The sequence below is a fragment of the Aethalodelphis obliquidens genome, unplaced genomic scaffold, assembly GCF_003676395.1.
Source record: "Aethalodelphis obliquidens isolate GAN/ISIS:26980383/991018 unplaced genomic scaffold, ASM367639v1 scaffold28, whole genome shotgun sequence".
Classification (NCBI taxonomy): Eukaryota; Metazoa; Chordata; class Mammalia; order Artiodactyla; family Delphinidae; genus Aethalodelphis; species Aethalodelphis obliquidens.
The window spans coordinates 6,862,382-6,889,329 of record NW_020837972.1 but is presented as its reverse complement, the minus strand read 5'-3'; the positions used below and the strand labels follow the sequence as shown (position 1 = coordinate 6,889,329).

General features: G+C 42.8%; 1 protein-coding gene across 1 annotated transcript in view; it reads right to left on the bottom strand.

Moving 5' to 3' along the window:
• The window catches only part of MYO1H (myosin IH), a 44,558-nt gene extending 18,512 nt beyond the window's left edge, over positions 1–26,046 (bottom strand). The window contains exons 1-15 of the mRNA XM_027124497.1: positions 25,851–26,046; positions 22,585–22,700; positions 21,077–21,275; positions 20,030–20,110; positions 17,527–17,706; positions 14,333–14,431; positions 13,088–13,201; positions 12,694–12,765; positions 11,914–12,033; positions 10,772–10,839; positions 10,331–10,436; positions 9,956–10,036; positions 7,904–7,995; positions 6,101–6,195; positions 3,022–3,068 (exon numbers count right to left, since the gene is read on the bottom strand). Of these exons, the coding sequence (XP_026980298.1) occupies positions 3,022–3,068; positions 6,101–6,195; positions 7,904–7,995; positions 9,956–10,036; positions 10,331–10,436; positions 10,772–10,839; positions 11,914–12,033; positions 12,694–12,765; positions 13,088–13,201; positions 14,333–14,431; positions 17,527–17,706; positions 20,030–20,110; positions 21,077–21,275; positions 22,585–22,700; positions 25,851–25,976 (1,596 nt within the window). The 5' untranslated portion in view covers positions 25,977–26,046. The remainder of the gene's footprint in view (positions 1–3,021; positions 3,069–6,100; positions 6,196–7,903; positions 7,996–9,955; positions 10,037–10,330; positions 10,437–10,771; positions 10,840–11,913; positions 12,034–12,693; positions 12,766–13,087; positions 13,202–14,332; positions 14,432–17,526; positions 17,707–20,029; positions 20,111–21,076; positions 21,276–22,584; positions 22,701–25,850) is intronic.
• Between the last annotated feature and the right edge of the window lie 902 nt (positions 26,047–26,948).

Sequence of the window (26,948 nt, the reverse complement as noted above, 5' to 3'; positions counted from 1 at the left end):
AATGCAGGGGACACGGGTTCCAGCCCTGGTCCAGGAAGATCCCACATGCCGTGGAGCAACTAAGCCCGTGCGCCACAACTACTGAGCCTGCGCTCTAGAGCCCGTGCACCACAACTACTAAGCCCGCGTGCCACGACTACTGAAGCCTGCGCGCTTAGAGCCCGTGCTCCACAACAAGGGAAGCCACCGCAATGAGAAGCCCGTGCACCACAACGAAGACGCAACGCAACCAAAAAAAATTAATTAATTTTTTAAAAAAACACAATCATATGTAGAAGAAAATGTTCAAATACCGACCGTCCCCGACTTATGATGGTTTGACTTTACAGTGGGGTGAAAGTGATGAACATTCAATAGAAACCATCTTTGAATTTTGTTTTTTTAACTTTTCCTGGGCTTACAACACTCTCGTGATGCTGGGCAGCCCAGCAAGCCACGGCTCCCAGTCAGCCATGCGATCACGTGGGTGAACCACCAATATACTCAAAACCATTCTGTTTTTCACTTTCAGTACAGTATTCAATCAATAACATGAGATATTCAATAATTTATTATAGAATAGGCTTTGTATTAGGTGATGTGGCCCAACTGTAGGCTAATGTAACCATTCTGAGCACCTTTAAGATGGGCTAGGCTAAGCTACGATGTTCAGTAGTTAGGTGTAGTCAATGCATTTTCAACTTATGATATTTTCAATATATGATGGGTTTATCAGGATGTAACCCATGTAAGTTGAGGAAGATCTGTACTATATCCAGTGCTCTGTCTACTTGGTGAGGCCATCTGATTATTTTTCCTTGGACATGATAAAGCAATAATTATTTCCAGTCCAGCTAGTCTGCTACAGAACAAACCAGCTCTTTAAGAATGATCTCCAAGATATGGTGTTAAGTGAAAAAACAGCAAGATGCAGGACCACATGCATAGTGTGTATGAAGAGAAAAGAAAAAGGGGGAGACACACACACACACACACACACACACACACACACACACACACACACGTCGTGGTCTGTACCATCCCTGGGAGGATACACAATAAACTGGTTAGAACAGCTGGCTCTCAGGAGAGGGACTTGTTGACATGGGTCCAAGGACATCAGCTTTGGTATGTCTGATTTTTCCTTCTGTGCATATCTTTTCAAAAATTTTAATTGGACACACACACAAATTTTTTTTCCTTATAGCCATACGATGGAGGATGATTCAGCCTTAAAAAGGAAGGAAATTCTGACGCATGCAACAACACGGATGAAGCTTGACAACATGATGCTAAGTGAAACAAGCCAGATACAAAAGACATATACTGTGTAATTTCACTTATATAAGTACCTAGAGTAGCCAAATTCATATACAAGGTAGAATAGTGGTTGCCAAGGGCTGGAGGGGAGGGGGAATAAGGGAGTTAGTGGTTAATGGGTACAGAGTTCCAGATTTGCAAGATGAAAAGAGTTCTGGAGGTGGATTGCACAACAATGGGAATGTACTTAACACAACTGAACTGTGCACTTAAAAATGATTGACATAGTAAGTTTCATATTATGCATGTGTATCTTGCCACAGTTAAAACTTAGAAAAGAATTTTTTTAAACTCACCCCGATTTTAAACTCACAGTGGCATGAGAGAGTAATTTGCAGATAGGAAATTTTAAAAATTAGAAAGCACCCATCTCAGAAAGTACAAGGAACTTCAGCCCTGGTGGGAAAAGTGGGAGATTTAGAGATTCTTCCTGTGGGAAGCACCCTCCATGGATGGGTTTGTGAAGGGGATGGGCAATGCCCACAGAGGGGAAAGCCACAAGGGGAATACTGTCTCCCATTTGTCCAACAGGACCTTCCACTCCAAGAGGAAGGCATCAACAGACCCACTTCACCGATGGGGAAATCTGCCATGAGACACCCCCCACCAGCTGGGACAGGGTCAGGCTGAGACTCAGACCCAGAGAGCACCGCCTGGAGCAAACATCCAAAGTTAGGAATCGTTTATCCATCCTGAATCCCAGAGGTTGGGACAAGTGGTCCTAAAGTGGTAGAGAAAAATAGGGAAGGGCAGAAAAGACGCCTGAGATGAACCGTTTGCATGTTCTCTCTGAAAATGTCTCTCTAGGTTTATTTAAGCTTTTCATAAACCAAGCTCATTAAATACGACCCAATTTTTAAAAAAACAGTTAACTATTTTAATACAAAATAAAGGCTTAAAAAAACCCGAAGGTTTCTCTGATCAGTGAGGCATATGAAAAGAGATGGAATTTCATTGGTAGCCCCAGGGGCATAACCTGGTTCCAGCCCCACCTTGAGATATGATCTTGAACAAGTCATGATCTCTCTGGGTCTCAGTTTCTTCATCCTTGGATTGTCTCACCCCAGTGTATTCCCACTGCTCCAAGACAAGATCTCTACTCCTCCCTGGAGACCTCATCCTGCTGAGCTCTCAATGCCCCCCTCACTGAACACATGCTGAGCTCACCTGGGCCTCAGGGCCTTTGCACATGCTGGTCCCTCTACCTGGAGTAGCCCCTGATCTTTCCAAGGCCAAGATCCTTCTCATTCAGGTTTCAGCTCAAAGTCACCTCAACGAGGGTGTTTTCTCTGACCACTTAAACTAAATTTAAAATGTCCCTCTCAATCATAGTTCCGTATTTTCTTCGTAGCACTTCTCACTGATGGATAACTTAATTGTGTATGTATTTATTCTCAGCCACTCCTCCCTCCCTCCCCACCCTGCCCCCAACCCCCGATGATAAGCCTCCTTGAGAACGAGGACTGTCCTGTTCACCACTGAGACCCCAGAGCTAGCACCATGCCTGGCACACAGGAAGGACACCACACACATATGAATGGGTTTGTTGAGTCAAGTGTTCACACAGATGATCTTAAATGTCTGTTCCGGCCGTGACATGCTGGAGTTCTAATATAATGCATGGAAGAGAAAAATCCAGAAAGCCAAATCTACCCCAAAGTCAGTATCACAGGTGATATCTCATAACCATCAGAAACACATATACTTAAGTTTCAGACTTACTTCTTTCAGATGTCTGTAGAGGAGATCATTGTTTTTTTCCAAGAATCCTGTAAAACATTGAATAAGAAATCCCTGAATCAATGTTTTTGACTAAAAATACAATTCCGCCCCAACTGATTGTAAAGGGAAATTCTAAAAATAATCTTTTAGGATGAGTTTCTCAGCCTTGGCAATACTGACATTTGGGGCTGGATCAGTCTTTGTTTGGGGGGCTGTCCTGTGTATTGTGGACGTTTAGCAGCAGCCCTGGCCTCTACCCACTAGAGGCCAGATCTCTAGACACTGCTAGATGTCCCTGGGGGATAACTCCATCCTTGGTCAAGAACCAGGTCCTCAGAACTGACCTATAGCTCACATGGTGCACGCTAAAACCCGACGAGCTATCACATGAATGTAGAGTCTTTATACTGAGTATTGTACACGTGCCCTAGTAAAGAACTACACATACGATGAATGACATTGAAACAATGGAAGGGAGCTGATTTCCAAGGGCAGCCAGGTGAGACTATGTAGATGGATGAGAAAATCACCCCCACCACTGACAAAAATCAAGCACAAGCACTTGGACTAGTGGTACCCAATGGCATCAAAGGAAGACACATTATTTCCAATTTTAAAACTTGGCTTATCAATGCTCACTTAAAACCTAGCCAGTTAGTAATTAAATTAGTAACTAGATGGCATTATAAAGTCAAAACCAGCTAAAGATGACATGCATCAGGAAAAAAAAAAGATGCATCAGCAATGTCTAAGATACAACCTTTTTAGATGACAGTTTGGACTTATCAAAGCTACATTTTTATTGCGGTAAAACATACATAAAATTTACCATTTAAACTATCTTTAAGTGTATAGTTCAGTGGCATTAAGTGAATTCATATTGTTGTTCAACCATCCATCCATCTCCAGAACACTTTTCTTTTTCCCCAACTGAAAATTTGTACTGGTTCAACACTAATTCCCCATTCCTCCTCCCTGAAGCCCCTGATAACTCCTACTCTACTTTCTGTCTTTATGAATTTGACTGCACACGTAAGTGGAATGGATTTGTCCTTTCGTGTTTGGCTTCTTTCACTTAGCATAATGTTTTCAAGGTTCATCCATGTTGTAGCAGGTGTCAGAATTTCTTATCTTTTGTTTTTTTTTTTTGCGGTACGCGGGCCTCTCACTGCTGTGGCCTCTCCCATTGCGGAGCACAGGCTCTGGACGCGCAGGCTCAGCGGCCATGGCTCACGGGCCCAGCCGCTCCACGGCATGTGGGATCCTCCCGGACCGGGGCACGAACCTGCGTCCCCTGCATCGGCAGGCGGACTCCCAACCACTGCGCCACCAGGGAAGCCCTCTTACCTTTTTAAGCCTGAATAATGTTCCATTGAAAGGATAGAATACATTTTGTTTATCCGTTCATCCATCGATGGACACTTGAGTTTCTTCCACCTTTAGGTTATTGTGAATAATGCTCCTATGTACATGGGTGTACAAATAGGATATATGCCCAGAAGTGGTCAAAAGGAACATTTGATAGAATTTTTAACTTAGCAATGCCACTTCTGGGAATTTATCCTAGGTATATAATGTGCACTAATTGGCTAAGTGGGAATAGACAAAAATGTCAAACACACCAGCGTTTACAAGAGACAAAGCTGGAAACAACCAGAGGCCATCAAACAGATGACAGGACACAGCCCCACAGGGAGTACGTGTAGCTTTTCAGAAGAAATGCAGAGGAATCTGTTTGTTGCTATGGAGAGCAAATGCAGGTCGGGAGGCAAGAGGCCTGAGTGTGTGACCTTGGTCAAGTTATTTAACTTCTCTGAGTTCAGTGCCTCATAGATTAAAAGGGGGCTAATAAGGCTACCCACCGCACAGGGTGGTTCTGTAAGGTCTAAACGAGCAACAGAGGTAAAGCATTTGGGACAGTGCCTGGCCCATAGTGGGAGCTCAATGAATATTAGTTGGGAGTCCAAATGATTGCCAATATCCATTAAATGAAAAATGCAAAAGAGATAACACAAAATAACAATCTGTGTTATTTAGATGTGTGTGTGTGTGCACACGTGCACGTCCCCACGTGTGTAAGTATATGCATAAGACATTTGTATTTTCCAGTTGGTTCTTGTATCTATCTCAGGGAGAGACTAAAAATAAAAGGGGTTTTTAGTTTTCCTTTTGTACTTTTCTGTACTGTCAGAAATTTCTAGCCTTGCATGTGTATTACTTTATTCTTAAACAAAAATCAATAAGTTATATACATAGAGAGATTTGTCCTATTTAAAACGTTTTTTCTTTTTTATACCACTCTGTACTTAAGGGAAAAAAACTAATACACAGTATTTTACTTTTTAAAGATTTTTTAGCAAAATAAACTTATTCAGAAGTAAAAATTATCTAGAACCTAAAGCAGAAGTGACAAAAGAAAGTGTTTGAAAAAGCCTTTGAAAAAAATGTTCACAGCAGCATTATTTATAATAGCGAAAAAGAGGAAACAACCCAAATGCCCATCAACTGATGAAGCGATAAACAAAATGTGGTGTAACCATGCAACGGAATATTATTTGGCAATTAAACAGGAATGACAATGTGGATGAACCCTGAAAACATGATACATTATATAAGTGAAAGAAGCCAGACACAGAAGTCCACATGTTGTGTGATTCCATTTCTATGAAATGTCCAGAATAGGCAAATCTACAGAGACAGAAAGTAGACTGGTTTGTTGCCTAGGGCTGGGGGAGAGGGGCTGGGGGAAAATGGGGAGTGACTGCTAATGAGTAAAGGGGCTCTTCTTGGGGTGATGGGGAAATGTTCTAAAACAGAATGTGGCGGTAATTGCACAATTGCAGAGTGAATATACTAAAAACTGTTGAACTGTACACTTCAAACGGGTGAAATAGGTGCTATGTGAATTATCACAATAAAGTGGTTACATATAAAAGCAAAAACTTTTAAAATACTTTTAAAATGGCGTATTTCCACGCGGGGCTAGGGAACATTTGAGACAGATGTGCAGCAGTTTTTCAGTGGACTCGGGGGCACCTGCATGGCTGTGACCTGTAACCTGTGCCCCACAGACACTCACCCTTGGTGCAGTATGTGACCTCTCCTGCATAGTGGAAGAGCCGGAACTCCATCCAGCCAATCCTCTTTCTGCACTTTGGACCTGCCAGCTTCCGGCTGCAGCAAGACAGAAACAGACACGAACTGAAACTTTCTACTTCACTGCCACAAAATGCACCAACATATAAAGCAAAAGAGTTATTTAGGATTGTGACAATCAGCTGGAATCCAGCACTGAAAGCTAACCGCAAAGGGCAGCTCCCAGGAAACCTTGCCTCCGATTTCTTCTGGCTACAGACCAAGGTCTCTCTAAAATTAGATCCTTCCTTCTCATAAGCACCGAGGAATGGGAAAAAAATACATGAGTCACAGAAACACATTTATTTGTACAATGAAATAACTTCCATTTTTCTAGGTGATGCCTAAAAGTCAGTTTTACTACTTTACATTTTTATGATGCTCAGAGACTAAAATACTGATGAAACATTGTTTTTCAGATCCTGGTGATTCATAATTTTTTATAAATTTTTTGAAATGTATATACATATATATTATGTACACACGTATCCCAAGTGCACAGCTCAATGAATTTTTGCAAACTGAATTCTTCTGTGTGACTCGCATCAGATCAAGAGACAGAACATTACTAGTCGCTGAGAACTCCCAACCTTGAGCCCTCTCCAGGTACAACCTGACAGTTAACAGAAGAGGTTGTTTTTACCTGGTTTGATATTTCATAGAAATGGAACCATATAGTATGTACTCTTTTGTGTCTGATTTCTTTTGATCACATGCTTTTGTGATTTACCTACATTATTGCATGTATTATAGATTGTTCATTCTCATGGCCATATATGATCCCACCTGTGAAGATCTTACAACTTATTTTCCCATTCTTGATTCATATACTTATCCAGTTCCACTTATTTATCCTTTCAATAGTCTATAAGGGGTTTGATGAAGCCACTGCAATTTGCTGAATCTTTGCTATGGCCAGAAATTACACTAGATGATTTATGTAGTCATTTACAATGCTATATGGTAGGTATATTAATTATCCCATCTTGTAGAAGGGGAAACTCAAACTCAGGAGTATTGCTTGCCCAAAGTCACGTGTCTCATAAGTGGCTGAACTGGGATTCATAACCAGCTCCCTACGACTCCAGAGCACATGCCCTTAAATTCTCTCCTTCTTGTCTCAAAGACTATGTTAAATTTCTAGTTGATTTTCTGGGGTGCTGTAAATGCTCTATGTCTTCATCTGTGGGATGGTGATGTGGGTACACACAAATATCATAATTCATCTGGTTGTACAATTCAGATCTACATACACCACTGCATGAATTTTATACCTGAATCAAGAAGAGACATTTCATGCATGTGGACATGTCCAAAATGAAATGATGATGAATAAAGACACAAAATCTTAAAAAAAATTCTACTTGGAATTCACATGAGCTTGACCCCTACCAACAAAAGTTGTGCAGTTGGCGTATCATCATATTTCTAGGAATGAAGAAGTATCTGTACTCTTGGAGAGCACTGTCCATATATCCAAGATAACGGAGATACAGTTGACCCTTGAACAACTTGGGGTTTAGGGGCACCGACCTCCACGCAGTCAAAAATTTGTGTATAACTCATAGCTGGCCTTCCGTATCCATGGATTCAACCAACAGGGGATGGGATCACGTAATACTGTAAGTATTTACTATTGAAAAAAAACCCATGTATAAGTGGCCCCACGCCGTTAAAACTCATGTTGTTTGAAGGTCAACTCTACGTGACCTTCCCCCATGCAGCAGCCTCGCAAGGAGACACCTACGTTTGGAAGTGTGCGTGCTTGCCCACTTTCTCTTCCAATCTCTCCAGGAAACTCAAGTCTGTAGCAGGACCAGGACGAATACATTCTTCATCCTACAAAACAGAAACAGAAGTCTCTGTTCATGGCGCCACCCTCCATCAATTCCAAGTTTAAATGCTTCCACCAGCTGGGGCAAAATGTAGTGGATTGAAATATATCATCTCACACAAGTTTGGGTGAACATTTCTGGGGGAGGAAGGGTAATCCATCACACGTGCTCCGCTTCTCAAATCTGTTCAGGGAAGCTTGGAACCAGAGAGACTGGAAATTTCCATGAAAAGTCAACTCTCCCACCTGTCTGACACCTGTGTCCAAAGTCTTCCCAGGGACACTTCGCAGCTTTCATAACCAGCTGAAACACTCAACTTCATTGTCTCTTAACCACTCGTAACCAGCTGGCCAAGAACATACCCTCTTTGACTAGGAGCAAAGCCCTCAGGGAAAGCGAGCCGTAGAACTAGTTGAGTCTAACCTTTCCTATTTCACAAGCTATGTCTATTTCCTGTTTTGGGTCCTCAACAGTGATAACATTTAATTGACCATCTTAAAAAAAATGAATCAACCCTGTAGCTTTTATTAAAACAACAAAAAAGCTGGGTTCATGTTGGAGAAACAATTCTTACAAAGCACCATTTCTATGCTTTCTGATTCCATCTATGGCAAACCAAATAGAAACAAGTACTTATTACTAAGGTAGTTTAAAATACTAGTCTAGCAATCTGCAGGCACGTTGAACGTACGTGTACTAGCTTACGTCAGTCTGTGCTTCCTGGACGTCCACGCAGCTTGTCCCCACCTTCAGGTCTTTGCTCAAATGTCACCTTCTCAGAGAATCCTTCCTAGACCATCTTACCTAAAATTGAACCTCCCTCCCCAGCACATCTAATCTTTCCTGCTTTTCTCTCCATTGCACAATCTGTGCATTTTGCCCATTCACCTGTTTGTTGTTAGTCTCTCCATGCGAGAATTTAAAGCCTCTGAGTGCAGCTGTTTTGACCTGTTTTGTCCACTGCCGTGTCCCAAAGCACAAGGCAGAATCCTGGCACAAAGTAAGCATTCAATAGGTATTTGTTGAACGGATAGATTCTGAATGCCTGCCACGCACCAGATATAGTTCTAAGCCCTCTGCATATATTATTTCACTTAATTTGTCCTTACAGCTCCTCTCTGAGGTAAGTGCTGTTATCACTGGACCCACTGAAAGACGATGAAATTGGAGCTCAGAGAGGTTAAGACACCTACCTAAGCTTACACAGCTAATAAGCAGTAGGGCTGGGATTTGAATCGAGATGGTGCCCATGTTCCTGGCGACTACAGTCACCACCCATCAATGTCCCTGCTGTGCTTCAGAATCGTGGGTTCACACACCAGTTAGCTGTCGGGGAGGCAGGAGGAGGAAGGGGACCGGTAATTCTCATTAACAGGGAGGCAAACCGTAGTACAGACGATCCTGAATGGAAGGCAAGGCAGGGAAGTCATTTCTCACTGGCCTTCAGAATTTGTTAGAGACGTTGATGTTTGAAGTGGAACAATCGTGGATTCGAGGACCCTGACGTTCTCAGAAGTCACAATAGTTCAAAACAAGGTCACAGGCCCACCTCACAGAGCCTCAACTCAGGATCCATGGATATTCTCTACAAAGCCTTCCTTTAAGTCTTCTGGCTGCCTGCTCAGTGCTAAGCATGAAAGCAGCCCCTCCCCCAAGTGCCTAAACCAGGTCCCCAGTTCCCTGGCTCATCCTGCCATGTCTATCGAAGAGAGACACGCATGCTTTCATGATAAAAGGTCTTTCCTTGTGATCTCCTGATGGGCTATAATTTAGGTCTGTGAATCTGAACAAGAGGGGGAAGCTCGGCCTAAAGCCTGGAGCAAACATTCAGCAAAAAAGTTCAACTTGCATCCTTCAATAAACCAGTGGATTTCACTCTTAACCCTTTGTAAGCCTGGGGAAAAGATCTTCCGGGTATTGTAAATACCACTGAATGGGCCCCAAGTCAATGTTAATTTTCTCACCAGAATGGAAATGATTCCCTTGTGTCTCTCTTCTACCAAGTCACAGATGATCTTGTTGTTGAAATACTGAATTGGTTCCCACTAAAATGACAAAGAGGAAAAAAATTCTCCAAGAAGGATTGAAGATGAACATCAAATATAATTCTTTTAAACTGATTTTCCAACTGTTTTTCCCAAATCTGATTTTTATCTCTAACATTTCAAAAAGAATACTTGCTGAATATCAAAATAACTTCCCACGAAATAAGCAGAGAAGGAGTGAAAAATAATCCTTAGTACTAATCCGGAAAAATCTCCAATGAAATAATATTTCTCAAGGAAATGTCTTTTGCTAGGTTAAGATATCAAATGAGGAGAAAACATCGAAACATTTACCTCTATACCTTCCATTTCATATTCTGCCTGTTCCGCTTTTAGGGTTCTCTCAATTAATAGTTGCTGGAGTTTCTCATTGCAGTAATTTATACAGAACTGTTCAAAACTAGAGGTGCAAAAGATTTAAGTAACTAAAGCTACGTGAGTAGACCAAGTTTTAAAAAATTGCTTTTACTTATTTTTAAGGATGCTTTTCCATACAGAAAAACCAAAGCCCTTATTAAACAAATAATTTACTAAATAGATCAGAAGAGTCAAGCTAAAAGACATTTGCATTTTTTATAGTTATTCCGGTTCTAGAAAAGTCTATTAGGTAGGGGCTATGCAAATCTGGAGAGTTTCTAGAAATAGGAAAATGAATTCCAATAACATCAGAAATGCCATAAACCAGACTCAGACCTTAAAGAAAAACAAAGAACCAGTGGGTAACAAGGAACTCACCCATTCTTGTCAAAGACTTCAAACCCATAGATATCCAGCAATCCAATCACCGTTTTCCCAGTGTAATCCTAGTCAATGTAACACACACCATTAATCGTTAAGGTTGTTTACTCTGTGACCCTCAAAACCTGGTAGCTGTCCCCGAATCTGGGACTTGGCTATAAATCTCATGCCTTCTCTCTCCAGCAATGGCTCACAGAAGAATCTTAGGGTAGAAATAATTTTCCCAGCCTGCCTCTTCCTGCCTGCAGCCTCCCCAGATCCCATCCCAGCTTCCTTATCCATCACCGGAGCAGTGAAACCTTCATCTTCTGATTCACTTCCTTGCTTCAGCCCTCTTCAGCCTCCCAATCCCACATTCAATCCAAAAAAAAAGAAGAAGAAGAAGAAAGAGATAGAGAAAGAGGAAGAGAAAAGAAGAGGAAGAGAAAAAAAAAAAAAGAAAGAAAACAAGGAAGGAAGGGAGAGAGGGAGGGAAGGAAAGAAGGAAGCTATAAACAGCACGAAGGAGACGTTTATCCAGGAGAGAAGGCAGATACTTTGGATATCATTTTCAACAGAGGACCAAGTGTTGTCCCGCAAGGATGGCTATTTAAAGAGAGCATGCCTTTTTTTTTTTTTTTATTAAGGGACACAATTTAACATTGTATATGATGTACTGAGTCAATGTATCCAAATCTGTCCTTTGCATGCTTCCTCCGTTGAGTCTCACCACATCTATGTACCCCGTTGCCCTCATATCATCATTTCCTTAATTTCCAGCTTTGAGTAAACTCCCTTTTTTATTTAAATAACTCCACTTAAAAAGGAAACATGCCCATGGGGTAAATTCAAAGGAGTCAGCCTGTTTTTTCTTATACACATTAAAATATACTGTTAAAAGGAAAAGCTTCTGTGTATACTTAAAGCCACCTGGCATACTTGCAATGCTGTGTGTCCCACACTTGGGGACACCCGGCCAAGATCATTCAGCATGCATTTTTGTGAGCCTACTGTGTGCTAGACACTGGAAATGTAGACGTGAAAAGACACCACCCCTGCCCACCAGGAGCGTACAGTCAATTCTCACAAATTCTTTAAAGAGGTTGGTTATAAAACATTACCATGTTAGTGAGCACATGACCCAATGTGTGTGGACCAACCTTGTTCACTAAGGAGGAATTGATTTTGTTGACCAGCCAAGTAAATGTTCGTCCGTAAACGGCCTTTGCCATTGCATCTCTAGCGTAGGCAGAGAGTTCTAGCGTCAGTGGGCATATCACCTGAGAAGAACGACAGGTACATCTTTACAGAGGTTAAAATAATTAAAAGGCCTCCTGAGTGTTCAACCTAGGCTTTAAAGATGACTAGGGAAGGATACTTGCTGGGGAAAGATGCGCCTCCCGCCTGTGCTGTTTATGCTATTTCTTGAGCGCCAGGCCCTGTGCTGATACATAGACATGACTAAGACAAACAGTTCCAGCCTTTGTGGGCTCACGTTTGGCAGGGGGACATTCAACAAGTCACACAAAGAAGCGTCATGTTGCTCTCAAGCTGAGAGTGACAAGTGCTATAAGGAGATACATATGGTGCTTCAGGGTAGGGGTGGGATGAGCAGGGAAAGGACTCTGAAGAAATGATCCCTGGGAACTGAAGGATAAGGCTGGGTTAACTACAAGAAGCATAGGGAAAAGTGTTCCAGCAGAGGGAACAGCATATGCAAAGACTCTGTGGAGGGAAGGCAGGGCGAGTGTGAGGCACAGAGAGCTTGTGATGGTGGGATGTTGGGGGATGGGGAAGTTAAGGCAGGAGATGCTGCCAGAAGCTGGACCACACAGGACCTGGTGGGCAGGATTCAGGAGTCTGGCCTCCCCTAAGGCCACCATCCTGCTGGCAGCAGTGGTGGGAAGGGCAGGTACATTTCCACCTAGAGCCATTTTTACCTCCTCCGTTTTGGCTTCAATCTTTCTATGGGTGAGAGCTTCCAGAAGGTCCCATGGGTTGACCCCTAGGAGCTGAATAAATGGAAATCAAAATGCCATTCAGTAACCCAACTTTACTCACTAATAAAGAGTTTCCAGGTCCAGGTGTACCTGTCCTACTAACTGTGCTTTAATGCAAAACAGATCATATTTGGTCTTTCAACCAACTGGCTTTTACCCGCTCCCTCATCTACCCCCACGCTCTTTAAACCTCCTAACCAGTGTCAGCTGGGAGAACACGATGTGAGCCGTTTGGGACGTGGGCATCCGGCTGCCTCACTCCCCTCCCCGGTCTCTCCATCTCTGAGAGTGTCTGCTCCCCCCGCACCGGGGCTCTCCCAAACTGGACCGTCACCTTGGCAATCCATTTGATCTCGTGGGTGTCTGGTATGCAGGCACAGCCCTGCTGGTTCGCTTCAAAACAGATGTTCCCCAGGTGTAGGACACTGGCAATAATTCCATAGAGATTCTAGGAATGTGGGAAGTGGTGAGGAGGACAGGGAGAGAAGACGGTGGCTGCCTAATTGATAAATGTCATCAGGGGAGATACCCGAGGGAGAACTCCCCGCCCCTGAATTCCAGCCTGGAGCTCACAGAACGAATGGAGTCTCCTCCTTCCCCAGATATTAAGGGAAGCCGGGAAAGAGCCTCTGCGGAGGGCAGGATGATGCCTCACTCATCTCCAGCACAAGACACTGCTATTTTGATATCACCCTGTGCCTCCCCACCAATCTAATGTTCAAATGTCATGATCCCAGATATATGTGTGTGTGTGTGTATATATATATATATATATACACACACACACACATATGTGTATATATACATACATATATATATTTTTAAAAATTATATCCTGGTCCTTGAAAGATCAATAGTTTAACAACCCACCCACCCCCACCCAGAAAACAAGGACAAAAAGATGTAAAAACAAACTGTTTATAAATCCTACAATTTGGTCCAGTTTGTTCCAATATAGAAGCATAAATAAATGATATTCCTAGCACTCTAGGGGATTAAATATTTGAGATTGGGTTTAAGGGGAAGAGGAAACATGACCACCTGCTGGCACTCAGCACTGGGAAAATTCAGGGCTGCTGGATGAAATGCAGAATGCCCAGTTAACATTTGAATTTCAAGTAAGCAATGACTGATTTTTTTTTAATTGGAGTAAAATTGCTTTACAATGTTGTGTTAGTTTCTGCTGTACAATGAAATGAATCAGCTATATGTATACATATATCCCCTCCCTCTTGAACCTCCCTCCCCCCACCATCCCCCACCCATCTAGGTCATTACAGAGCACCGAGCTGAGCCCCCTGTGCTATACAGCAGGTTCCCACGAGCTATCTACTTTACACATGGTCGTGTATTTATGAGCAATGACTAATTTTTAGTATGAAGTTTGTCCCATGCAATGTTGGGACATACTTCTACTACAATATTAGTCAGTGTTTATCTGAAATGCAAATGTACCTAAGTGTCCTATGTTTTTATCTGCTGAATCTGGCAACCCTACCGTGTAATCACCAAGAAACCAGGATGGTTTCCTCAATCCCAGACCTGACTACTGGCATCTCTGCCCTTGGGGGGCTCATACCTCAAGATCATCTTCAGTAAAATCGATGACAGAAAAGGCATTGGAAACAGTTTTCCAGTCGTTCTTGTCATTAATAGACGACTCTTTGGCACAGTGGCCCTGTTGACACAGAATTGGGTCGCTTAACAGCATTTTTATAAGGACAGTTAGGTTTATAAACACTCCTAATCAAAATGATTTTCTCTACAAGCACGAAAAAGCTAGTTCTATAATGTTCTGAGCTGTGAAAAAAATGGATTTTATTCTAACTGTTTAGCACCTGACGATTTGCCAACTGCTGCTTTTTTCAAATTTATTTGTAATTTTGTTTAAAAATCTGTCTGGGAGGGCTTCCCTGGTGGCGCAGTGGTTGAGAGTCCGCCTGCCGATGCAGGGGACGCGGGTCCGTGCCCCGGTCCGGGAAGATCCCACATGCCGCGGAGCGGCTGGGCCCGTGAGCCATGGCCGCTGAGCCTGTGCCTCCGGAGCCTGTGCTCCGCAACAGGAGAGGCCACAGCAGTGAGAGGCCCCCGTACCGCAAAAAAAAAAAAAAAAAAAAAAAAAAAAAAAAAAAAATCTGTCTGGGAAAACTTTCAAAGTTACATATTAGTGGTATATCTTTAGTGTGTTTTTAAAAATAGGTTTTCTTGCCATTTTTGCTGAATACATTGGAAACACTTGTCTCAACAGATATCTGCTGAAACATACAGGAAAATGACAGTGTTTAAATTCTGAAAATAATCTTGACACACTTAGCAACCAACATCAGAAACTTCACGGCAGGGTTTCCTTCACTCAAGGAAATAAAAGTTCGGCATCTAGAGAAACACAGATTCTACAGGAAGTGTAATAAGACGTTTCCCATTAACTCTAGAGGCTGTGTTTTAAGCCAGTAACAGACTACCAGTATCACAATTTAAAGAGAAAACCTTCTAGATGAGGGTTTGTTGTCGTTGTTTTGCTTTTGTAGTGCCGAGTATTCCTAGTTTCCTGATTATCTGAAGATTGGTTACCTTAAAAGAGCTCCTTGTTGCGTGGGGAAAACAAAGGTGTCATACCACGAAAACATTCACCAGTGAACTGGCCAGTGTTAAATCTGCAACCTCCCAAATATCCCTGCCCACACAACTAGCAACGTCTGCTCTTGCCTCTCCAAGGGCAGGGCTAGTCTAAGTCAGTCCTCAGAGGACACCTAGGGGTTTGGAAGCAGTGCAAATATACTACAAAGCAGTCACAAAGTTTGCCAAAGTTACAGGAGAATATGAAATCGATCAAAATAATACTGGTGGATTGCTTGAGCCATTTCCAAAGCCACTGTGGCATGAGGATCTTGCCAAATTAATCGGGCCAGAAAAAATCTGCAAGGATAGAGGCATGATACATTCCCAAAGAGAGTGATTTGATCATCGAATGGTTAGGAGAAGCCCTACATAAATGAAGTCCTCTTAAATGGATGAAATCCATCCTTAATGGATGAAGTCCTCAAAGAGTGTAACAAATGGATCCTCTGATCATGCTATGAAAAGCCAAAGGTGATGCTCCCGTACAGCTCTGTTGGAAAAATGAGGTCCTCAAAAAGAAAAGGAATCAAATTTGATTTATTCTTTGCTTTAAGAATTAGTACAAAGTTTGTTAAGTATAAAATGAGATTATGAGATTCTTTTATCTTCCTGATTTAGCTGCATTTTTCAAAATAAATTTCCATCAAGTCGTCTTTTCCTCCATGATTTACTATGATACGCTGCTCTTCGTTTTACAATATTCACTTTACAAGACATGGCTCTCTTTCTTAAATGATGTCCCTGCTTTGTACTCTACCAAGTGACCTCCGTTCAAGCCAGGCCCAGAGAGAAGAGAAAAATCCAAAAACCTTGGGGCAAAAAGGTGCTAGTGACATCAAACACTGAGAGGTGCTAGACATCCTGAGCATCCCACACCCTAGTGCTGGTTGCAAAAAAATTAGTGCTGGGAAGTTAAATTCTGGAAGCCACTTTGTACAACACTACATCCTAGGATTGCTCATAGAAATGGTCTGAACTATTTCTCTAAGGGAGGATGTTCATTCATTTCGCAGAAAACAGTTCTCGGGATGGAAGGCAGGAAGGTGCAAAAAAAGTCTTTTCCAAACTAGTTCTGAAAGCAGAATGAAGTACCATAGGTTGTGGACTCAGATAGACAGTGTGTTTCTATCACACTAGACCAGAAGTTCTCACCGCAGCTGTGCATTAGAATACCCAGGGGATTCACTGAATGACATTTAATCACCAAGGAATGTTTAAAACAACCCTGATGGAAAATATTTCTACAGTGGAAAGATCTGTCACCACCTTCACCTAGTGATCAAATTCGCATCACTAACAGTGAAGCAATGGACAACGTGCGTCTGCTAAGATGATGCAGGATGCCTACGCAGAGCATCTATGCAGTGTCCTTACCAAAAATATTTAATCTCAATCTACTGCTCTAGCATCTTCACACTGTTAATTTTATGAAAAGAAGTAAGAGTCTAGATTGAAAGAAACATAATAACCGATGCATGATTTTATCTTAGTTGGAAGAAACTGCTATAGATAGTATTTTGAGGACAATGGAAAATTTGACTACGGACTAGTTAGATGATATAAGGAAATTATTGTTAATGTTTAAGGTTCAATATGGCAGCACGGCATAAGAAAATACTCTTCTTTTTAGAAGCTACATGCTGAATTATTTGTGATGGAAGTGCTATAAAATCGCAAATGGCTTTAAAACGGTTCAGCAGCAGTTAGATGACAGAACAGATATAGCAAAGTGGTAATAATTTTTTAATGTGAGTGAGGCATGTAATGATCTTGATCCAACTTTTCTGAAAACTGAAAATGTTTATAATAAGAGAATTATAAGAAAAAAAAAATAACACCACCCTGATGTCCAGGTCTTGCTCTAGACCAATTAAATATGAATCTCTGGAAAGTAGAGCCCAGGCATTTGTGTGTTTCAAAAGCTCCTTGGGTGATTCTAGCTTCAGTCAGGGCTGAGAACCACTCACCGAGATATTGGTTACTTTACCAAGATGATACACCTGCCAGGTGTAAAAGGAGGGGTCAAGAAACCAATCAGTAGAATACCTCCACAACGGTAATGAGAAAGTTATTGAACACCCCACAGAAGTCCCCCAAACACCCCTGATCCCACCCTCCAAAGGGCCACCAGAACCAGGTGCTGGTCTTTCCAACCTGTGAGAGGTATTTATACAGCTGGGGATCTCGCTCAAGTCCCAGGTAAGCAAGGAGCTCCTCTTCTCCACCCTCTAGCAGCTGGTAGAAGATGTGGAAATTCCGCTCACCCTGATTTTGATAGACGACTCGAGACTTTTCTATCAAGTAACTGATGATATGCCCGCCTACAGGAATGCCCTTCAAAAGAGAACAAAAAATTCGGGGAAAAAAATCCCCAATAATCAAACCACTCTCTTACTGGTGTCTTCTGATGAACTGAAATTCTGAATTTGAATCAAGTCTGATCTAACGATCTTCTAGGATTAGTGTTTTCTGGGTTCCGTTTCAAAAAGAGTTTTGCCTACGCCCACGGTCATGAAGATTTTTTCTGTGTTTTCGTCTAGAAGCAACTGTTTTACCATTCACGTTTAGGACTATGATCTATCATTATTCAATTTTTGTATATGGGGTGAAGTTGAGGCCAAAGATCTCCTTATCCTCCATATGGATTTCCAGTCGACCAGCACCATTTATTGGAAAGACAATTCTATGTATACTGAATCACAGTGGTGCTTTGGTCATAAGTCTGGTGACCGTATACGTGAGTGGGGCAGGGGGAGGGGTCTTTCTCAACTCTCTTCTGGTCCATCAGCCTCTTTATATATTCTTGTGCCAATATCACACTGTCTTAATTATTGCTTTAAATAAGCTATCCAATAAAGGGTTTGTGTTCCAGGACATATATAGAACACTTGCAAATCAATAACGGAAAAAAAAACAGCCCAATTAAAAATGAGCAAAAGACTTTAATATACAAGAGAGTTTTTAAATGACCAACGGGCAAAACTTCATTAAAAATCAGGGAGATACAAATTTAAACTACAGTGAGAAACCACTATACCCCACCAGAATGCCTAAAACTAAAAGGACTGACAATACCAAATGTTGGCAAAAGTGTGGAAAAACCGAAACTCTCAATTATAACATTGCTGGTAAGAACTCAGCAATGCCACCTCTGGATATATACCCAACATAAAGGAGTGTGCTTATATCTACTAAAAGAGGTACAAGAATGTTCACAGCACTATTTGCAATAGCCCCAAATTGGATACAGCCCAAATGTCCAACACAGGAGAACAGATAAATGGTGATAAAAGTCGAGCAATCAAAAAATGAACAATTCCATGCAGCAACATGGTTGAATCTCACAGACATGTTGATTGAAAGAGGCCAAACACAAAACAGAACAATTGTATAATTCCATTTTTCTGAAGTTCAAGAAGCAGCAAAATTAATCTGTGATTATAGAGGTCAGAACAGCGATCACCTTTGGGAAGGGGGGTATTGTCAGAGAAAGGAGAACCTTCTAGGTGCTAGAAATTTTTATATCTTGATCTGAGTGGTGGTTACACAGGTAGATTCTAAAAATTTATCAAGCTGTGTACATGACTTGTGTCCTTTTTACTATGTGTTGAATTTCAATAAAAAGTGAAAAAATATATATCGTTATTAAATTTTTTTCAAAGTCTATGCACACACCACCAGAAACCCATGTTCCAGCCTCTGGGAAACCCTGAGTCAGTCTGTCCTCATCGCTACACTGAACACTCAGCCAGTTACTGTGCTCTAGCCTAAGTGTCATTTTGTCACTTGGAATTATATGTCCTTGAGAACTTTGTCTACCCCTCCTACCTGCATTAGCCTCATTTAAACTCTGTGTACAACACAACCACATTCATTCATTATGTGTTGTCTCTGGCTACTTTCACGCTACAAGAGCAGAGTTGAGTAGCTGAGACAGAGGCTGTATGGTCCATAAAGCCTAAAATATTTACTATCTGGCCCTCTCCAAATAAGTTTGCCAACCCATGTCATATAATTATGTACACATAAGCAATATATTGTTTACTTTGGAATGTTTTCAAGTTTTATAAGAAATGGCATCACACTGACACCCAGTACGTTCTCACGACCCGTCTACGTTGTGCGTAGCTGGCGTTCACATGCTCTCACTGCCATAAAACGTCTCATTGTGTGAGCATCCCGCAATTTGGCCGTTCTCCTGTTGATGGGCATTTAGCTCTCTCGAGATGTGTTGGTTCTTTTCCAGTCCCTTTACCACTGTGAGCAGTGCTGTTGTGGGCATGTTTGCACATCTGTAGGAATATCTCCAGGCGGGGAATGGCTCCACCTTAGATTATGTGATTTCAACATCACAAGATGATACACTGTTTTCCAAATGGGCTGTACCAATGTACTCCCCGCCAGCAACGTGTGAGAGTTCCTAATGATCCACATCTTTACCAACACTTGGTATTATCAGACTTCTTAATTTTTGCCCACATAGTAAAATATGTCATCGTGGTCTTTATTTGCATTTCCTAGAACTAGCACTAATCCTGGATTTTTCAACTTTTTGAGCCAATAAATGCCCTTCCTCCCTTAAGGTGCCTTGAGATGGGTTTCCACTGCTGGCAAGTTCAGGGGTCCCCATGAAGCAGTAGTAGGAACTTCAGTGTACCTTAAAGTCAAACTGTATGTCCATGTATTTTCCAAATCTGCTGGAGTTGTCATTCCGGAGTGTTTTGGCATTTCCAAAAGCCTTGGAATACAAAGGGAGGGGAGACTGAACCAAATTGTCATTCACTGCCATTTAAGTCATTCAGTGTCATTCAGTGTCACTTAACGTGTCACTCAATGACATTAAGTGTCATTCAGTGCCGTTTAAGTCATTCGCCATGCTCGTCGAATCCCTGACCCTAAATGACATGCTCACTGGAGGAGGGGAGGGGGAACCAGGAATGAAAGCCATACTTTATCTTCTAAGAAGGAATCACTATTTACAGAGGATTTGATGCCAAATATTGGGGCTGGACCCACAGAAAAGAAGGGAAAAATATCTTCTCCCTAGAATCCAATCTAGGAATAGATTAGAACTGGCCTAAGGAGAGGCAGACAGGACCCTAGGCCCTTGCTGTTCTAGAAGGGCACAGTTATTGGCCCCCATCACCAGACACCTTCCTATATCAAAGATGTAAACTGTTCAGCCCAAAGGTCTACTGGGAAAATCCCTTCAACCATAAACACCTTTTACGCAAAGAGCAACCAAAACACAGGAGAAAATAACGTGTTCAAAATCATCCAGCAAGTCAGTGAATTGCAATAGTAGAAATAATAATCATCAAAAAGATTTTAATTAAACAATAAAAATATTAATGAATAATAAGAGTATTATTTTAGTGCTTACCAATTCTGCTCTGTGGTTTTTATGCATTCATCTTGTTTAATCCTCAAAACCTCTTTAAGAGGTAGGTACTACGAGTAGACCCATTCTCCAGATGGGGAGTGACTGCAGAAGCTTGCTGGTGCATGACTGCCCCAGCGTTAGTCTCCAGGCCTGCTGGACTTCAAGGCCACGCCCTTCAACCACAATACTACCCACGTGATCCACTGCCCTCTTCTTAACTTCCAGACCTGCCCATTTTGACCGACCTCCCCGAACAGAAGATTCTTCTTACTTAGTGACCTCCCTGGCACTGCCCTCTCTAGGTCCTCAAAGATCGCTCACCTCCAGCACCGGATTGGAGAGTAGCAGTCTGTCACGGGCTATTTGTAGTGACTCAGTCATTGGGCAGGTCACTGCAAAATACTGGAGAATCTTCTTGGAGGCCTCCGTTTTCCCTGCCCCGCTCTCTCCAGAAATGAGGATGAAGTGGTTATTTAGCTCAGAGCACATCATGCGGTAAGCGTTGTCAGCTATGGCATAGCTGGGGAAGTAGTGAGACAGAAACGCAAGGAATGGAAGTGACTATAACACCCCTTCCCTTGACTCTGATGCCCACCAGAGCAGAAGGACAAAGTACCCTGCCTCCCAGAAGCCATGTCCAGATTGTGGTACAAGGCACTCAGTTCAGACAGAGAGCAAACCTTCACCATCACTCACAGAGTGTACTAGATATCAAAACTCTAACAATAGAAGGGTTACAGTGAAGAATTGGGGCAGGAATAAAAAGATTTTTCAAAATTTACCAATTTTTTAAAAATCTATCAACATTTCTTATAAGAATAAACTACATACTAAGTTACATCCCCAAGAGATGCTCTATTAACTGTAGGTGGAAATAACATTTTGTCTAAATATTGAGTAACTCAATAGATATAACATCTCGTGTTTCCTTCCCTTCAAAACCTAAAGTACTAAGAGTGTAGAGACAGGAAGCCAAAAAGATTTGAAAAGCTCTGTGATAACTTTAGGACAAGAGGTAAAACTAGTATAAGGGCTTTATCTACAATATCAGAAACCAAAGCAGGAAGGTCTCCCAAGGGTATAACCTTAGTATGTGGCTGAATTTGAAAGCTGGGTATTTCAGAAATCACTGGTGGTGGTGAGGCAGAAAGGTTCATAAATGCCTTGGCAGTGGAATAGGTGAATCACCAAAAAAAATGAAGGGAGAACCTAGATAATTAGCCCAGAAGTCGACCAAGGAGGAGAACTGGGAAATTCAGCAAAGCCCAAGTCACGTAGAGACCAGGCAGGAAATTGCTTTTCTTATGGATCTGCAGCCCTGCTAAGTTCCTACCAATGGGCATTCTTCTCAGCTGCCATGACATTCAGGTACCAGGAGAAGGCACTATAGCAATCCATTTCCAAGAGAAGACACCTCCCTGGCCACATTTAGATTTCTCAGGAGTCATACAAAGATTCTACTTCTCATCATATTTAAGCTTAGATTTGATCTGCTGTTGTTTTCCACTCTGTTGAAAGGCAGCAGTTTAAGTGAGATACACAACCTAATGAGCGTGCATCACGGATGTACATGGTTGGGTGGATGGATAACGGATGGGTAGATGGATGGGTGGGTAGATGGATGGATGGGTAGATGGATGGATGGGGAGATGGATGGGTGGGTAGATGAATGGATGGGTGGGTGAATAGGTGGATGGGTGGGTATGTGGGTGGGTAGATGAATGGATGGATGGGTGGTAGGTGGATGTGTGGGGTGAAGGGAGAGAGGGGAAAAAGAGGTAGAAAGTGAGACAAATACTCCTATTGCTGACCTCATGGGTGCAACTTACACATGCGGTGGCAGTTCAAAGAAATTGACCCCTTGATAAAGTTCCATCTGGCTCACAGTGTAGATTCCAAGCTCCTGGTATGGGTTCACAGACACAAGGAGGGTCCCAATATATGTCTAGAGGAATAGACCAAAGCACTAGTGAGGAATTTTGGGTGCAAATGGCTACAGTAAAAGACCATCACGTGCTATAATCCCCTTGTGTTCCTTCAGTGCTGGGACTATAACACGATAAATAAGACAGGTGGGGAGGGGGGTCTCTGCTGTCATGGAGCCTACATGGCATAGGCGGGCAGACAAACAGCTGAGGGCCCAAGACGGCTTCAATGAGTGTGCTAAGAAAGGCATACATAGAGTAACGAGTGAGTGAATGACTAAGGAAGGCCACCCAGCTAGTGGGCTTTGGGACGCTTCTCTAAGGAGATGACATCTGAGCGGAGACGTGAAGGATGATGAGCCTGTCATGAAAAATGTAGGCAGGAAGGGCATCTCAGGCTGAGGGGACATGTGTGGCTCTGCATTGGAGGCCAGTGAGGGAGGGGAGACTAGAAAATGGTAGAGAGGATGTTGCGGAGGGTGTGAGTTGAGACCATACAGGGTGTCAGGAACTGGGGGGTTCATTCCACATGCAATGGATGTCAGAGAGCCCACTCCCCGCTACTGAAATGAAACACTGGCCTGAACTATCACGTAAAAGAGATAACTTTGAGGGTGGACACCATGATCTGATTGATTCATGTTTCACAAAGGTCCTTCTGGTGACTGAGTGAAAGCAGGGCAAGCATATATACCTGCCATCTAAAACTGGGCAAACACTCCCACTACTTGCATTTATTTCTCTAGATCTCATTGTTGGATTCAACTAATATTCAAGTGTTTGAAGTACTTATATTTGTAGTATAGCCACTAAAGAAAGCTTCTTGGAATATGATTATGAATAAAAGTTCTAAGCTCTTATATATAAAAATAAATATTTAGGCTCCTTTAAAAATACATCTGGAGGGCTTCCCTGGTGGCACAGTGGTTGAGCATCCGCCTGCCGATGCAGGGGACACAGGTTTGGGACACGGGTTCGTGCTCGGGCCTGGGAAGATCCCACATGCCGCGGAGCAGCTAGGCCCGTGATCCATGGCTGCTGAGCCTGCGCGGGAGAGGCCACAACAGCGAGAGGCCCGCGTACCGCAAAATATAAACAAACAAACAAAAAAATACATCTGGATCACGGGCTCTAGGTGCGTGGGCTGCAGTAGTTGCGGTGAAGCCCCGCACCGCAATGAAGAGTAGCCCCTGCTCGCTGCAACTAGAGAAAGCCTGCACACAGCAACGAAGACCCAATGCAGCCAAAAATAAATAAGTAAAATAAATAAATTTATTTTTAAAAATCCCAGTATTAAAAAAAAATACATCTGGTACTCAGATATAGAGAATAAACTAGTGGTTACCAGAGGGGAGAGGTTGGGAGGAGCAAGATATAGGTTTGGGGGTGGGATGTACAAACTATTGGGTGTAAGATAGGTTCAAGGATGTATTGTACAACACGGGGAATAGAGCCAATATTTTGTAAGAACTGTAAACGGAAAGTAACCTTTAAAAATGGTATAGGGCTTCCCTGGTGGCGCAGTGGTTGAGAGTCCGCCTGCTGATGCAGGGGACACAGGTTCGTGCCCCGGTTCGGGAAGATCCCACATGCCGCGCAGCGGCTGGGCCCGTGAGCCATGGCCGCTGAGCCTGCGTGTGCGGAGCCTGTGCTCCACAACGGGAGAGGCCACAACAGTGAGAGGCCCGTGTACCGCAAAAATAAATAAATAAATTAAAATGGTATAAAAAATATATCTGGTATTTTCAGATTCTGAGTTTGTTGTTGCTTTTCATTTCAGAGTCTCAAAGACTGGAGGTACTCAAGCCTACATTAAATTATGCTAAAATCATTCCAACTATTGTTTCCAATCTCTAGGACAAAGTCAAACAGAGAACCGGATCACAGATGAGTATTTTGACTAAAACTCTGCATCGCTTCCATCAGTAGAAACCTTCCAAGATAGAACACAGTTTCTGAAATTTACCTGTTCAGACTGGAAACATTTCGTTTATCCATGATGATCCTATCATCCCACTTATACTTCCCCAAACCATACTATTTCTCTTCTGCTTATACATAAACTTATAGATGAAATCTATTTCCACAATTAAAAATGTACACTCTGAGAAACACTTTGCTTGTTTCTTTTGGTAACCTTGGTTTCCACATGTAGACTGTCACGGGCACTATTACAAACAAAATAACTATAAGAAAAAAATTTTTTTAATTTTTTAATATTTTTAAACTGCTTCTGATCATCTCATTTACTCTTAGCAAAAGCTAATAAAATTAATAACACACACACACACACACACACACACACACACACACACACACACAGAAACACTGTTGAGTGCACCCTTAAAGGAATTTACCTGAACAGCAACCAATCAAACCAAGGTGGAGTGATAAATGGAGATCTTAATAAAAATTGACCATTAGAAGCAAGGAGACCAACTTGAACAGAGTTCTGGTAAAATACTGCAGTCTTGACCCTTGAAGATTCCTGGGATATGGTGGACATCTCTTATTTTTGCCTGCCTGCCATCAAGTCCCCCTTCTTCCAACAGATTCCTCTGAGAGAACTTCTCCAGCTCTCAGTCCATATCATGATGTCAGGGGACCACTGGCCTCATCCCTCACCTCTAGAAGTGGGCCTGGGAATAGCCTGGCCAGTCAGAATATTCCTCTACCTATGCGGATTGGTTCAGAGACAGACACATGACCCAACATGGGCCAATCAGAGCCGACCATTCTCCGTCTCCCAGAAGACTTGCTCCCTTCTCAGTAGCAGCTTTAAGAGGATAACGTATCAGCCTGGTTCCGCTGGCAGTCACCTCACCACCATGCAGAGAGGCTGCTCCAGAAGGAAACTGACGCAAAAGAAAGCAGAGGGATGGGAAAGAGTCCTCAAGGCATCACCCTAGACCCTAGATCTATTTCTGGACCCTGAAGCTACACAGGTTGATAGATTCCCTCTTGCAGCTTAGGCCAATTTAAGTTGGGTCTCTGCCACCAGCAGACATAAAAGTCTTAATTCAAAGAGTCAAAGCGTACCTGACAGTGGTCCCTCGACACCCCCCTTTAATGCCTAACCTAATTAGAGTGATACTGTTCACGATCATCGAGACAAGACCAGAAGGGAGCCACCACTCTAGGAAAAACAGCTGAGAAATGGGTTACATTACATAGATGAGGTTCTCGCTGAAACGCTTGCGAAGGTTTTCCAGAAAAGCAGATTCACTGGTGTAGGCATCCAACAGCACAAAATCCTGCACCCCGACCTTGTCCCGGGCAGTCAGCGCGCTTTCCATGTGCAGACGAATGTGCTTCCGCCGCACTTCTTCTTTCTACAGGAAACAGAACATTCCTCAGCAACTCACTTATTCTGTCATTTTTATTGCACGTCTAAAATGGAAATAGCAAGATCCCAAACCCTGGGGATAGTTGAGAGCAGAGATTAAATTATGCTCTCTTCATTAAGCATTTATGATCCAGTTAGGGATACAAGTAATGATAGTAAAAGCAATAACTGTAGTAACAGCGGCTGCTGCCAGGAACTGAGCATTTACTGTTAGTCACTACACTAAATGCTTGACATGTATTACCTCTCTTGATCCTCATTCTGACCCTATGCTCTTATCATGCCCATTCTACAGGCCAGAAAACTGAGGACAGAGAGGTTATAAAACATGTCCAAGACCTGCCAAAAGGCAGAGCCAGGATATGCACCTAGATAGCCTGGCCCTATAGCCTGCCTTCCTGACCATGATGAACTCACTGAATGTTAGTTGCCTAAACTTCCTATGCAATTCCCAGATGAGTGATGAGAACGTTGGTCAGAAGGAGACTATCTTGTTGCAGAGGAGTATTTCAACATCAACAAAGGACAAACTTGGAGGGTCTCCTCCCAAAGGCTGGGCTTCAGACCTCCCCGGAGAAGGTTGGTGGCAGCCCACTGGATGGTGGAGAATCTTGCTAGGTTACTAAGGCCAGACCAGGCAGCAGAACAACCCTCCCAGGAACAGACGAGCAAAGGGAGCCAGATCACCGCTGGGCGGGAGACCTGGTGCTGCCCTGTTTGGGTTGGGAGGGCCGTGGGAAACAGCTCTCCAGGGCTCAGGTAAGCTGAGGCTGGGGGTGTGCAGAGGGAGTGGGGAGCTGCTGTGGGTAGGAGGGCTGGAGTGTGTGATGTCTGTACTGGGAGGACTGTGGCAAGGTGGTGACCAGGCCAGGGCTGCAAAGTCACTAGGGACTCCGTGCTCTGGGTACCCAGTCCGTGTATG